This window comes from Durio zibethinus, chromosome 23 (genome assembly GCF_047325235.1).
Source record: "Durio zibethinus cultivar Kanyao isolate XHJ-2024 chromosome 23, ASM4732523v1, whole genome shotgun sequence".
NCBI lineage: Eukaryota > Viridiplantae > Streptophyta > Magnoliopsida > Malvales > Malvaceae > Durio > Durio zibethinus.
In genome coordinates, this window is record NC_143184.1 from 7596460 (window position 1) to 7610329 (window position 13870).

The 13870-nt window shown below is 35.5% G+C and overlaps 2 protein-coding genes across 5 annotated transcripts; both read right to left on the minus strand.

Moving 5' to 3' along the window:
- Positions 1-2: 2 nt before the first annotated feature.
- ATSPO22 (Tetratricopeptide repeat (TPR)-like superfamily protein) lies at positions 3-4183 on the minus strand. Its single transcript, XM_022915848.2, has 5 exons — positions 2686-4183; positions 1955-2144; positions 1835-1867; positions 1114-1734; positions 3-925 (listed from the first exon to the last, which is right to left on the minus strand). The coding sequence occupies exons 1-5, from the start codon at positions 4041-4043 to the stop codon at positions 269-271; spliced, it is 2859 nt and encodes a 952-aa protein (XP_022771583.2). The 5' UTR covers positions 4044-4183; the 3' UTR covers positions 3-268.
- A 1062-nt stretch (positions 4184-5245) lies between these two features.
- On the minus strand, positions 5246-10898 carry LOC111314461 (FRIGIDA-like protein 3). Of its 4 annotated transcripts, none has more exons than XM_022915849.2 (5): positions 10492-10710; positions 10128-10236; positions 7077-8134; positions 6287-6459; positions 5246-5850 (listed from the first exon to the last, which is right to left on the minus strand). In XM_022915849.2, coding segments are annotated over exons 2-5 (1650 nt in total). In that variant the 5' UTR covers positions 10130-10236; positions 10492-10710; the 3' UTR covers positions 5246-5433. The 4 variants fall into 4 exon arrangements, with proteins under 4 accessions (XP_022771584.1, XP_022771587.1, XP_022771585.1 ...); XM_022915852.2 differs by having other exon boundaries at positions 7077-8171; positions 10492-10652; XM_022915850.2 differs by lacking the exon at positions 10128-10236 and having other exon boundaries at positions 10492-10898.
- Between the last annotated feature and the right edge of the window lie 2972 nt (positions 10899-13870).

Sequence of the window (13870 nt, forward strand, 5' to 3'; positions counted from 1 at the left end):
TTGCTCAAGTAGCCTATAGCAGACTCCATTTGGATCTATCAAAATCAATTAAAGGCTTAAAAAATATTTGTGTGTGAGGCCTGATTGCTTTCTACGGCCCAATTGAGAATTGACATATTACATATTTCTTGATGAAAGGTTTGACTATTGGAGACAACAAAGTGGTACAAAAAAAAATAATTCATAGTCATGGGAACAGGAAAAACCCATTTATGTTCAGCTGGAGAGGTAGTTAGTTTCTATGATTGTTAGTACACATGCTACGGCACTATTGAGGCCGGATTTCACCGGCAATCTGCATATGAAATTTCTTTTCAAATCCAGCAATGTAATCCTCCATGCATGCCTGATAAGTCTCCATCCCAACAACCTTCCTAGCAAGTTCCAACCCAGCATTCATCCACTTCTTTGCCATATCAATCTGTCCCATCCTTACGGGTAAGGCTGCCCGATTCCATGCAGTCATTGCAAGCCATTTGCCCTCTTCTGTTGGATATTCCCCTTCCTTCAACCCAACCATTATTCGATATGCTTGCTTGTACATACTAAGCACTGCATCATCATCCGAATCACCCCTGTGAATACTAACAACTGCAATCAGCCTTCGGACAATAAGAGCCACATCTTGGTAGTCTGGAGAGGGGGAAGAAAGAATGCGTGAGAGGCACTCATTAAGAGCAAAGATTGCCACGTCAGCATTGAACCTTGGACCCTCTGAGGCATTCAGGCCGATTTGGAGAAGGTATTGAGGACTGCAAGCCTTTGTGCCCGCAAAGCTCTTCACAAGATGTTGTTGGGACTCTAAATTGTTCAGTCTTCCATGCATATTATAGGCATTGAGCACATACATGAAAAAGAGATCAGCATCAATGGTAGTGACTTTATCATCAGTTAGCTGGGTTCCCACAGAGAGCGAAGTCAGGATCTGCAAGCATGCAACAAATTGAAGAACCATATGATAAAAAAAAAAAAAAAACAAAACAGCTTCGACAGAAGATATACTAAAATGTGAGGGCAGCAGCCTTCAAGCATTTGCAACACACATGAACATGTCAGTTTCTTATAGAAAACAGCGCAACAAATAATTAAAGCAAACAATTAATGACACATTACCTTCCCAGCACTCTCTAGCAGCTCAACGGCATGTTTTACTTCAGCCTCGGGCAATGGAGTCATTTTTTGGTTCTCTGAAGCTATCATAGCAGACACAGTCAGTATCAATGATCTGCAAATCATGACATTGTTTTCTTCCACTTGTCCATCAACCATAAAACTATAAAATCCAGAAACCACTCTAAGAAATTCAGCACATAATTCATAGTTCTTTTCCTTCCCACACTTTGTTCCAAAATTCCATGAAGTTACAGCAAACCAATTCTTTTCTCGTCTTCCAACCTCCCCCTTCCCAAAAAAACAGTCAGCTCCAAGCTCAGAAGCTCTGTTGTGTGCTTTTTTCAAGAATTTGAGGACTTCAGCCTCTTTACCGAGGTCCTGAGAGAGAATTGTGACCAATGTGCGTAGCACTATAACTTCCGCTATTGGCATTGTTTTCCCTGAGGTATAAAAGTTAAGCAAGTTGGAAAGAGCAGAAGCCGCAACAGGAAGAGCACGGGAAGCAACAGCTTCATGGGCTGAGAGAGACAGAAAGTCTGGAGTGAAATCAAGACAGGTTATCATTGTTTGTATCTGACTGATAGCACCATCATGGTCATTCTTTTGCAAACAGATTTTGAACTGCATAAATCAGGAGAGTTAATTGATTATCCAGTGACGGACTGACAGTGTTTTTCTTGAGTCCCATATGGGTGGTGTGTGTCAGAGAGAAAGAGAGTACCTTAAGGAAAGCACATATGATGTTTGGATCAAGCTGCAAAAATAGAAAAGAACGGGACAAATCAAAATAGTGCTTGGACCTCTATCATCTTAGAAACTACATTCATAAATCTCAAGATACCTTTTCAGCCTCGTTGACATATTCTTGAGCTCGATCAAGTTGAGTAAGACCAAGGTAGCAAAGACACAAAACTCTATAGCCCTTGGCTCGAAGAACTCTATTCTCTATATCATGTGGTATATAAAGCATAGATTTCTCAAACATCTCAGCACTTGTTTCATAATCTTTCAATCTGAAATTATCTGAACCACTGTAAAGACAAACTTAAATTGAGGTGAGCAGATCTAGCAAATAAGTACTCAATTATATGCTACAGTATTTCTCTCTCATCAAGCGAGTTCAATAGTTTATTGTAACAAGAAAGAACATAAGCATTTTCTTGCAGGGCAAGAGATACCTTGAGAAAGCACCAAGATATTTTGGAGTATGGCAGGTACGATCCTATATCTTTCAGCTGTTGCTGTATAGCCATAATTATCTCTTATATAACAACATAACTTTATTGTCCAAGGTGAATTGTAAGACGAATATGTTTATCAATAAGGTGATTGAATCATTGAAATAAAAATCGGATTGTGCTAGTTGAAAGAAACAATGAAGCAACCAAACTACTCTGGCTATACTCTTATCTAGCTCTGAACAATCAAAAGCAATGCAACTTCATAGTTCTCGTAATAAATCCAGAATAACTAAAAATCCCTTAAATTGAACCTTTATAGAAGCATTTTTTTTCTCAATTAAAACATGCAACCACCAAAAAAAAATGGCGGGTAATCAAGTACCAATCTTACCAATTCCAAAGAACAGCATGCATGGCTGTCCTCTCTTTCGCCACAGATTCACAAGCAAACAACGCAATCACTCTCTCATCCGCCGCCAGCTCCGCCGCCATCTTCGCTCTAATCCTTGACTCCTCAATTCCACCACCGTCACCCACTACCCTGTGAACCACCCTTACAGCAGCGCGTGCACTAAGATGACATCGTCCCAACAACCCCAAAAATACCCCCTTCGCCGTTTCCAACCCCGCATTTCCAGCAGCCTGAAAATAAGTTTCCACTGCAGAGACCCAAACGCCCTCAGGAATCCCTTTATTTAGAACCATTCCCTTCAACTCCTTCTCCGCCTCACTATACCTCCCTAAACCAAGCCACGCCTTCATTGCCAAAACAGGCAACGAAGCGTGGTGATCGCCACTCTCACCACCGTTATCTCTTAAAGCTTTAACGCACTTGATCACGCTTTCGAATTCTCCGTTTTGAAGATGGATGGCTGCAATGAAACGCAGCGTTTTGAATTTCAATTCCTTGATCTCCGCTGTTGCTTCTCGTGCTCGTGCAATAGACAATCCTTTCTCGCATAAATCCAAGGCTTCGTTCATAAACTTCAACGCTTCGTTGAAGATACCGTTGTTTTCGTTTTTCGATAGAACAGTTTTAGCGAAAGCTAAGAACTGGTTCGCCAGAGCTTTGAAATGAACCGGAGAACCGAAAAGGAGAGTTTTCGACCGGTTCAGTAGCGTTATCGCCAGATTTTTATCTGAAATCTCCCACGCAGTGCGAGATCTCGCGAGATTCAGATCTAAAAGAAGTTTCCTCTCTCCCGCGTCCGATATTTTCCTTATATCGAGCTTCGAGATGAGATCCGTGGCTCTCTCGAAGCATGTAGAAGCCAGATCGAATATCTTAAGATCGTGCCATACGAGACCGGTCTTGTAATAGAACGAAGAAGATTTGATCACCGGAGAAGGGATTCCGATGACATCTACGGCGAGGGCAAGCATATCGGCTGCCACGTGGCGGAGCTTAGCGACATTTTGAGGAGCGTAATTGGAGGACGGAGAGTGGATGGAGGCGGCGTTCGAGAGATCGACACAGGCGTTCCAGAGACGGTAGCTGAGTTTCCAAAGTTGGAGTTTGAGAGAGTTGTTGGTGGTGGGGAAAGGAGCGAATTGAGTCAGGTGGGTTAAGAGTTGGCGGAGATCGGAAGGGAGCGAGTCGTGTAGTGGAGTCGCAGGTGGGTGAGTCTCAGTTTGTTTGATTTGGAATTCGATTTGAGAGAGGAGGTGATTGTGTTGGTGGTGAGAAGGCGGTTCCGGATCGCATGCGGATTGACGGAGCTCCGGCGTCGATATTTCTGCGATTCTCATTTATTCGTTTTCTGGCGGGAAATTTTGAAAGGTTTGGGAGTGATTTTTTTATTGTAATTTGTAAGGGCAGTAAACTCACAAAAACCTCAAAAACTCAAAATTTTGTAAGGGCAGTAAGAGATTTTTTCTTTTTATTGTAATTTTCAAGGGTCAGGAGTTAAAAAAAAAAAAAAAGGCATTAAGAAAGAGTGAGTCCAAAAAATGGCATTTTTTGAAAGAAAAAAATTATGTTAATTTTAATTTTAATTTATATTTATATTTATATTTATATTTCAATTACTCGTTTACTAATTAATATATATTGACTAAAATTTTTTTATCTTTACATATGATATTAAATGATTTGTCATTTTTTAATTTATAGTAATTTTCATAAATATGTTAAAAAACTTGTGACCCGAGGCCAAAAAAATTTTAATTACTAATAAAAGGTAATCAACCAAAATTAGAAAGGAATTTTTGAGATTTTGATTAGATGATGTTGATTGAATGTTGAAATCAAACTTATTGCTTTTGTTTTTTTTATGATTTAGACCCTTCAAGTGTTAGTAAAAATTTAGATGAAATTTTTTAAATAAAATTTATAATTTTTTTAAATAATTAAAATAATAATTAAAATAAAAAGTTTAAATTAATAAATTAAAAAAATGTTGCGTAAAATTTGAAAAAAAATTAATTTTTTTATATATTTTTAGATAAGATTTTTTTATAAAAAATTTGAAAATTTTTTCATCAAATAAATATTAATAAAATGTAAATTATAAATAATATTTTCAACAATTTTTTACATATTATTAATTTTCTCATTAAATTTTATTAATTTATTTTTTATTTTTCTCATTAAATTTTATCAATTTATTTTTTATTGAACTCTATCAATCCATCCATTTGAAATTTTTATTAACATTTTTATTAGATCATTCTTTGTTGGAAACTTCATAAACTACATCTAAAACTCCTCGTCTAAGTTTTGCCCTCGTGCGAAGCATTGAAAAAGAAAATCGAAACCAATGTTGTTTATGAATGCTCCTCTCCTTGATTTCATATGTTGTTCTTGTTTGTAGGAGTTGGCCATGCCAACTATAATTCAATCCGGAGAACGGTTGGAATCCTTCATCTAGCATACCAAACACAGCCCTATGCAAATTACAACAACCCATACCAAGATACCAACAAAATACAAAAGAATAAAACAGAGGACATACATACAAAAACAGAGTGCATATATTAGAGGATCAAATTATCTTCTTGTACACCAGATTAAAATTAACAAGACACTTTTTTTTTTGGTTTTTTTAATGCTAAACTCATTCATACACTGCAATGTGGAAGGTTAAGGCTAACAGCTAAAGTGAGAGGATCACAGTCACCTTTTTACCATGTTTGGAAATTAGTGAAGATACGGAGCCTGATACTGATAGCCGTTTCCGAAGTAGTTCCCATGACTGGGAGAGAAGTTGTAGGTGGCAGAACCAAGAAGAGAGGGGCCATGGTTGTCAGCAGGTCCAGGGTAAACATAGGGTCTGTCATACACGTACTGCAGGTACCTATCGGTAACTCTCGGATAGAATGTTTTGTCAGCAGCTACGTTAGTGACTCGTGGACCATATCCTGCACCATTAGCGCGAGGTCTCTTGGGTTGAGGCTTTGTGGCTTCAGTTTCCCTCCTCTTGTCTGCCTTAGCCTTCTCTAACAGAAAAACCCGCTTCTGAAGTGGATCAACAGGGTATTGCACCTCAAGATTATGCTCCTCAATGCACTTGATCACAGCCTTAAGAGCAGTCAACTCTCGCTCATTAACCTCAGTCTGAAAACACAAGAAAGTATTTCAGCCATTTTCCAAAATGCAGCAGGAAATAAATTACAAAAAAAAAAGGCTCATGAACATGAATATTGGCAAAATATTTTCATGCATTCAAGTCACAAAGAACAAATCTGCCTTCTGGGCCACATCCAAACAGATGCTAAACAATTTTAATACCAAAATAGTGTCAGTTTGCTAAAATCTATTGAAGTGGGAACTTACTAGCCAAATCGACCTATATGATCAGACAAGACCCAAGAAGGTTAGAATGGCTAAGTGGCCAGAAAGCTGGTCAACTCTGCTTCAGACAAGGCCGTGTAGGCAAAAACAAAACTAAGCGCTTGTCCCTCAAAAAAAGGGTTAAGTATGGTCAACCTAAATATATTCAGCCAATATTACGAAAACCAATTGCCCTAAAGTAGTGGAGTAAGGAACACACCTGAGCAGTGAGAGAGGCATTTCCCAGTCTGACAGGTGAAGAAGCTTTTTTTGCCTCCTTCAAGTACGATTTCAGTAAAGGTACAGGTGAGAACTGCTCTGTAAGCTCAAAAGCAAAAGCCAGGTTAACGGCATCAATCTGCCTTCCATTATTCACCAGAAGTTCAATTACACCTAACATATAAAAAAAAGAAAAGATAAATAAAAGAAAGGGAAGTACAAATTAACTAGCAGCAGTATAAATGAGAGAAATGATTGATTTTCAACAACAGTATTCCATACTTTTAACCCCACACTTCTTGTTTTAAGAGCTTTAGTAATACTGTTCAAGGGAGGAAAAACAATATAGTTTATCACTGCTTCTCTTCATTCCAAACAATTCATACCAAAGGACACCTATCTAAAACTTCCATTCAAAGTTCATAAAAAGGCAGAATGGTCCACTCAACTCCAAAACAGCATTTCAACAATGATATAGTTTCAAAAATATCTAAACTTTAGGAAAATGCCTATCAGTTCAAGAGCAAAGATGAGTTTTCCTGCGGTCAATGGCTTGAAGTCACCCACATTAGGGGGAATAGGAAAAGGCAGTTAATTTACTAGGTCTCACTTGGCATGGTTAGTCATATCAGTTTTATTAAAATGCAAGGAAAGAAACATAATTGGATGAATGGAACGTAAACCATGGGGTAAATAGAGATACTCAAGCTCGGTTTTCAGAATCATTGTAGTTTTTCACATAAACATGTATTCTATATAAATGTTACTATGTAAGTTGATACCACACAAACCTGACATTTTTTCAGACAAACCAAGGGAACGGGTGAGATCAGCTGTTTGTCGACGACGAGAGACCATTGGTATCAGCCTTGAAAGTTCTTCTTCATTGAAGTCAGATGCAATACCAAAAGTGGCGAGAAGTTGCAGGAAAGCATGAGCTTCCAATGAGTTACCATTACTAGCATCGTCAAGAGCATCCAACTTTGGTTTCCATTCCGCAGCAATTAACTTTGCTTGCTCCTTAATGTCTTCAGAGATTACAGCAGAAGCAGAAGCCATATCCAGATTACTTAGCAAAAAGCTAAGACATTCCATCAACATGATACATGTTCGCCTAAGACCCAGTAGATTTGAATCTTTCTTTCCATCCACACTTGGCACTTCTGAAGGGTAAAATCCTTCCAAAGATTCCAGGATCATGCAGGCTGGGCTTGCTGAAGCTTTCAATGCCCAAGGAATTTCCTCCTTTAGGGCAGCAAGGTTCTTACGATTATCTGATATAAACTTGTGCAGTCCTTCAGAGTCCATCTCTTCACATAGTTTTACCAATTGGGGATAAGATTTCACCTCGAAATTCCCATTCTCAAAAGAACTTTTGATGTCCTCCAAGTTACTTTCAGAAGCTACAGAATCAGGTGGTTTCTCCTCAACTGAGAGTTCACCGCTGTCTCCATCACAGCTGACATCAGCAGGCTCCTCAGATGATAATTTCCTATGCTTCTCTAGAGCATTAGTAATGGCAAAAACAGCAGCATCTCTCTTTTCTTGTAACCTCACCAATGAATCTTGTTCTTTGGCTACAACAGCTGCTTCACGCTTCTGCAACATTTCTCGAGCTTTCCTTGTTTTTTTCTCAAACTCCTTTTCTTGGTCTTCCAACTCATGGAAGCGTCTCTTCAAGGACTTCTCAAGCCCATGGAAATGTTCCTCAAGTTCTTTCCATTTTAGATTAAGTGTTATAGCACGATGACTTTCAAGTTCAGCAAATGCTTTCTGAAGCTGCTGTATCTTAGAGGTTGTCGAGTCTATAAGTGTTGCAACTGAGTGTGTATCATCCATGGCATAAAACCTGATAGAGAAAGATATCAGCAGAGATCAATCCCCCACTGCAGTACGAGAGAAAGAATGTAAAACCAAACAGATTTTCTAGAGTACAAAATCCTTCTAAAGGGAAAATGAACAGAAAACATAAAAATAAGAAACTGAATATCATCGAAGATAAAGTTCAACATAAATGTTTTTTCTTTCAAAGAATTGAACATTGTCTGTGACCAAAAATAATAAGTTACTAATCAAATATAGCAATATAAACTGATGAAATGTAATGAAGTTAAAAAGCATCAAAGTTAAAGGACTTATAAAGTTTTATCCATAACCTGGGCAAAATATCACAGCTATGTTTAGAAGCAATCGAAAGAATAGATTCCTTAGCAGTCACCAAAAAGATATCTCACTCGGTAACCGTCCAAAGAGAACACTTTTATACAAAAGTGCATGGTTATTACTTTTTCTTTTCTAGAAGCAGAAAACAAAGTCATGACAACATACAATCTTTCTTCTAAGTTAACTACGAACTAACCCCTCTATAATAAATGATGATTGCACCAAGTGCACCAGCAGACATTGGAGTAGATTTTGCATTTAAAGTATGAGGAACATTTACAACAAGTAGCCTCAGCAACAATGCAACAACAAAAATGGGTGGAAAATGAAAATCAATAAGACAACTTCAGAAGACAAGGTGAAAACCAAGATGCAACCACTAAGGAACTCTTCTAAGCATCTTAATTCCCAAAAGGATCAGACCACTCCTTAATGACACTTTCCACCTTGATTGAAATATCCTTCCCACACTTTTCACAATAAGTAATAAAGTCATTGAAGTCATAGCTACACATCCTTCTAAACTTTCCAAGTATGCAGACCACAGACACTTACAACAATAAGCATTTAATATTTCAGTATTCACAAAAAAAGGAGGGATAGGGGTTGTGGAGAATCTGCTGCTTGAAATCAATTAATCCATTGTAAAAGTTGTGCTTAGTAACATTGCAGAATGGTGTACTTCTAGTCACAACGGTGCCAAAAATTTACACTAGTAAGGGGCAATCCTTCACTCTAAATCAAAAAAGGAAAACAGAGGCATCACAAGCTATCATTTTCAATACTTTGCAATCCTTCACTTACTCACCACACCCAAAAGTCAAAACATAAAATAGAAAGCGGCCAAGATGACAGGATCGCCATCAGAATGTTACTGTTAACCCCTCTATCAATAGAGATAAAGCGCACATCAGGAAAAGTCAGTACAACAGCTAAGTAACCAAACAAAATTTCCCATCAAAATCCCACTGGACCCATTTTCTAAAATAATTGTAGCACTCTTGATTGGAAAAGGAAAAATTGTAATGGAATGCATCCAAATTCCATCCACAGGCCAACCATCTAAACAGACAGCCTCCTCTAGACAATCTCTGCAATATTTTCTACATATATATTTCTAAATTGGTTCCCCAACCATGATACTCTTCCTTCATTAATCTCCAATAACTAATTCCAAAAGCAGCAAGTTTTATCTTGAATCAGAACGAAATCCCATCCTCAAATATTAAATGTTACTTCATGAAAGAGACTTCTAGTAATCCTCTCACAGCAATGAGTACTTCCAAAAAAAAAATTTAGATCACAATTATCTAAGCTCCCTTTTGGAATATATTGAGTTTCAGCAAACCAAAACAATTCCTATTTCCCAATTCTAAAATGGCCTAACTCAATAAGTACCACTTAAAAGAACCTCAATTACATTAATAACAATCAAACAGATAAACATCTTTCCAAATTCAATTAGTATAATTTCCCCATTATTAATTATTAAGTTCAAAGTACACATTGCTTTATTCCATAAATAGAAACAAACCACAATTTAAACCCTGGGCCAAATGCCATAAATAAATGCGAGAGAGAGAGAGAGAGAGCTCCAGCTTAACCCTAGAAAGCCTAAAAAGAACTCATCATCTAAAAACAACAAAAAAGAAATCAGAATCAGAAGTATAAAATTTTACATTAAAGAAGTAGCCGCTATCGCCAGTGATTTTACAAACTTCAAATTCACAGAAAGACAACCGCCGACCCAGAGATCGTAAACACTAAACCACCCAAAGTCACCAAACCCTAAAAATAAAGAACACGACAGAACAGTTGAAATTTTCAATTTTACAGCACAACCCAAACAAAAAATACGAAATTTAGCAGGTCAAAACGAAGCTTCAAAAAAAAAAAAAAAAAAACCAAATTTGAAGAAAAAATGGAGGGAATTTTTTTAATTTTTCAGTGGTGAAAAAAAAAAAAAAAGAAAGAAAGTACCGATCCGGAGAGAAGTGAAAACGAAAGGAAAAGAAAGGAATAGCGATGTAGAGAGAAAATTACCTGATTGATTCCAAGGGATATGGAGTAACAAAGTGAGCTAATTCGATGGAGATTCGAATTATCAATCCATTTTTGGGGGTTTTTTTTTTTTTTTAAAGAGGATGGATGTGTGTGGCTGCTACTACTCTTCAACCCCTAGAGAGAGAGAGAAAGAAAGAGAGGAAAAGAGAGTAAAGTCCTTAGAGCTAAAAGCTAGTGTTTTCAAGCACTGCAGTACACAGCCACTACTCTCAAACGCTCGCTCTCTTTCCTTCTATTTTGCTTTTCCTGGAGCACTCTTGTTTTTGCTGTTGGACATTAAAGAATGTTGCTGCAGTTCGTTGTAAAGTTAAGTCTAACTGGTGGGGTGTTAGTGACCTTCATGGGTGCTCCTAAAGTTGTGCCATGTTTGATTCTGACAAAGATTTGCTTGAGGCATGTTGGGTGTAGGTTCTTGTACCCACCTTGTCTGAATAAATTTAACGGGTTGGGCTTGGCCCAATAACAAAATCATTAAAGATTTTCTCAACACCCTCCTAACCCCCCTTTTTTTTTTTTTTTAACAGATCAAATGTGTCCTCCAATCATGTTACAGGTCAACTCCACCTCATCAAACCATAAAATTCCTCGACATAAACCATAGTTTTTAGTTTGATTAATCAAATAGCTTAAGAAAAGGCTGATAACAGGACATTCAATCATAATTCGAGGGCATTAGAAGCAAGTTATATTAGTTCAATCATTGTTTTTTTTTTTTTATTGTGTTTGTATTATTTATAAAAACTATCAAAATTTCTCATTGAATCTCCTTCATTCACTCCTTTTTATATACTCAAATAAATAAATAAAAAAAACCATCTCCTATTTGAATTAGTCGAAATTTACAATTTTTTTTCAAATTTTTAATATTTTCATTTAAATCTCATTCCTCTTTTTTTTCCTTTCGTGAAGGAAAGCTGTATCAAAGACTTACACGAGTTTGGCAACTTTTATGTTTCTCCATTGTTTTCAACGCTGCCTTGGTACCTTGAATGTGAAGCCCACTTTAGAAATTGCAGTCTCTTAACTTGGAAAAAGGCAAAGTGAACGGTTTCACAATTAATAAGTAGGGTCGTCCAATTCCGTATTTGTTGGATTTTGACATGATTTTATAAGATTTTTTTTTAAACTAAGATTCATGTCAAAGTGTATTTGAAGAAAGAAAAAATCAGAGTTGATAAAGATCGGGTTTTATATAAACCTATCTCAATTCCATTTGGTATATATATTATTTTTTATTATTTATTTAATTTTATATTTATATATTTTATAGTTTTTATATTTATTTAATGTTATATTTTATATTTAAAAAATAATATTTTATATTTAAAATATTATTAAATAATATTTTATATTAAAATTTTAATATTTTATTAATTTCAAGTAAAATCGGATCGATTACGAATTTAAACATATACTAATCAAGTTAGATTTAACTATAAAAAATAATATTTTAATATTAGATCGGATCAAATTTTTGTATTAAATTTATAAAATCCGAATGGATTCAAAACAAATAAAAACTCACTTCAACCCTACCCATTGCTATCTCTACTAATAATTAATGAGTTTCATAGTTAGATCATGAGATAAGAAAAAAAAAAGTTTATAAGTTAAAAAAGAATATAAGTTAAAAAAGAACTATCTTTTTTCTTTTCTACTAAAATTTAGAACTCAATAAACCTTTTTATGTATTAAAATCATAGTTGTTAATTTTCGTTTTGATATCGATCGATATTTTATAGTTATATCAAAATACAATATGTCTAATGATACTTTTTGCATCAGATTTTGTATTGAATAATACTGGTTATTTTTGTTAATTTTAGAGAATTTTGATGTAATAGTATGTTAGCTTTATAGGTTAGATGGTGATAAAAGAGGGGGTGAATTGAATCTCTCCAAATTATTCTCAAATAATGATTTCAATATAGTTGAATGAAAATTAAGACAATAAGTTCTTTTGATGAAAATATAATGAAGGCAATAACAATCAATGAACTTAAAATCAAATATGAACAACAATAAATTATAAGAAGACAGAGATAGAGAAATCAAACACAATAATTTATAAAGGTTCGGTCATTCTCCATAAGGCACCTACATCATCTCTCTTGGTTGTCCATACCAAGGCTCAAATCTACTATGTGTTGAAGATTACAAACAAGCTTTTCTAAGCTTTACAAACTCAACACAATACATTCTTAAGGGTTATCCTCCCCCTTAAGCTTACAATCACACAATACAAAATTTCAAGTGTTTGGCAAATTCTAAGAACCTCTCAAAGGTTGGGTATTTGCTAATTTGAAATACACAAAGGTATAAACAAGACAAAGATGAATGAATAACAAAAAGATAATTTGGATACAATTAATGCAAGGATATAGACTTTGAAGCTCTAAGAACTCTTGATTATTTTAGAAAAAGAAAATATTACTTGTTAGCTCTTACTCTCTTGATTCATCTTGTTTCCTTTTACTTCTTGGTATGTTGGAGTACCCAATTTATAGAAAAATTGAGAAATTATCCGTTGGGAAAGCTTGGAGTGAATAAATGCCTATTGGAATGATGAAAAAGTAGCCATTGGAGGTCTTCACGCCCAAAATCGATCGATCCCTTATTGAGGGGATCGATTAGTTCATGTTGGTTCAAGCATGATTTTGTGCTTGAAAAGCCTTATTCGATCGATCCCTTCCTTGAGGGGATCGATCCCTTGCTTTAGGTGATCAATCCCCTATGTGGGAGGATTGATCCATTTTATAGATTTTCAGCTTGGGGGGCATTCTGTTTGAGGAAGCAATCGATCCCTTTTAGAGGGGATCGATCATGTCCAAGCTGGTGGTTATTTCTCATTCTATATTCTACTCACTAATTTGATCATAACTTGAGTTATACAAATTCAAATCATAAAACCATTTGAATATTTAAAAACTAGACTTAAAGGGCTTTCGATCTATATAAAGCTCATCACCTAATTCATTGTATATGAATTATAGTGAATTTTCAAATCTATCCCTTGGGCAGTTTCTGGACAACTGCAGTGTGTTTAGTAAAAATTCAAAATCTTTTCTTAGAAAATTTGGATTTTCATTTTGTTTAATCCATTAGAAAGTAGACTAAAAAAGCTTTTCTACCATATAAAATTCAAGTATTAAAATCTTGTGAATTTATACAAAAAAATAAAATAAGTTCAATGTTAAAAAAATTTGTTATTGTAAAAACAACTTTCCTAACTTAATCTATTTTCCAAAACCAATTTTATTAAAATTGTATTAAGTCCAAAATGAATAAGTTCACTTTAAAAACAATAATTGAACTTTCATTTAATCTCAAATAAATAATCTTTAAAAGTGAATTTGAT

What these genes read in the sequence shown, in the direction of transcription:
- ATSPO22 (XM_022915848.2), bottom strand. Translation starts at nt 4,043, where the DNA reads ATGAGAATCGCAGAAATATCGACGCCGGAGCTCCGTCAATCCGCATGC. An exon ending in ATGTCAACGAGGCTGAAAAG is followed by an intron (nt 1,868 to 1,954) that starts GTATCTTGAGAT and finishes CTATTTTTGCAG; the next exon opens with CTTGATCCAAACATCATATG. An exon ending in TGCTAGAGAGTGCTGGGAAG is followed by an intron (nt 926 to 1,113) that starts GTAATGTGTCAT and finishes GCATGCTTGCAG; the next exon opens with ATCCTGACTTCGCTCTCTGT.
- LOC111314461 (XM_022915849.2), bottom strand. An exon ending in TTTGTCTGAAAAAATGTCAG is followed by an intron (nt 6,460 to 7,076) that starts GTTTGTGTGGTA and finishes TTTATATGTTAG; the next exon opens with GTGTAATTGAACTTCTGGTG. An exon ending in ATGCCTCTCTCACTGCTCAG is followed by an intron (nt 5,851 to 6,286) that starts GTGTGTTCCTTA and finishes TTGTGTTTTCAG; the next exon opens with ACTGAGGTTAATGAGCGAGA.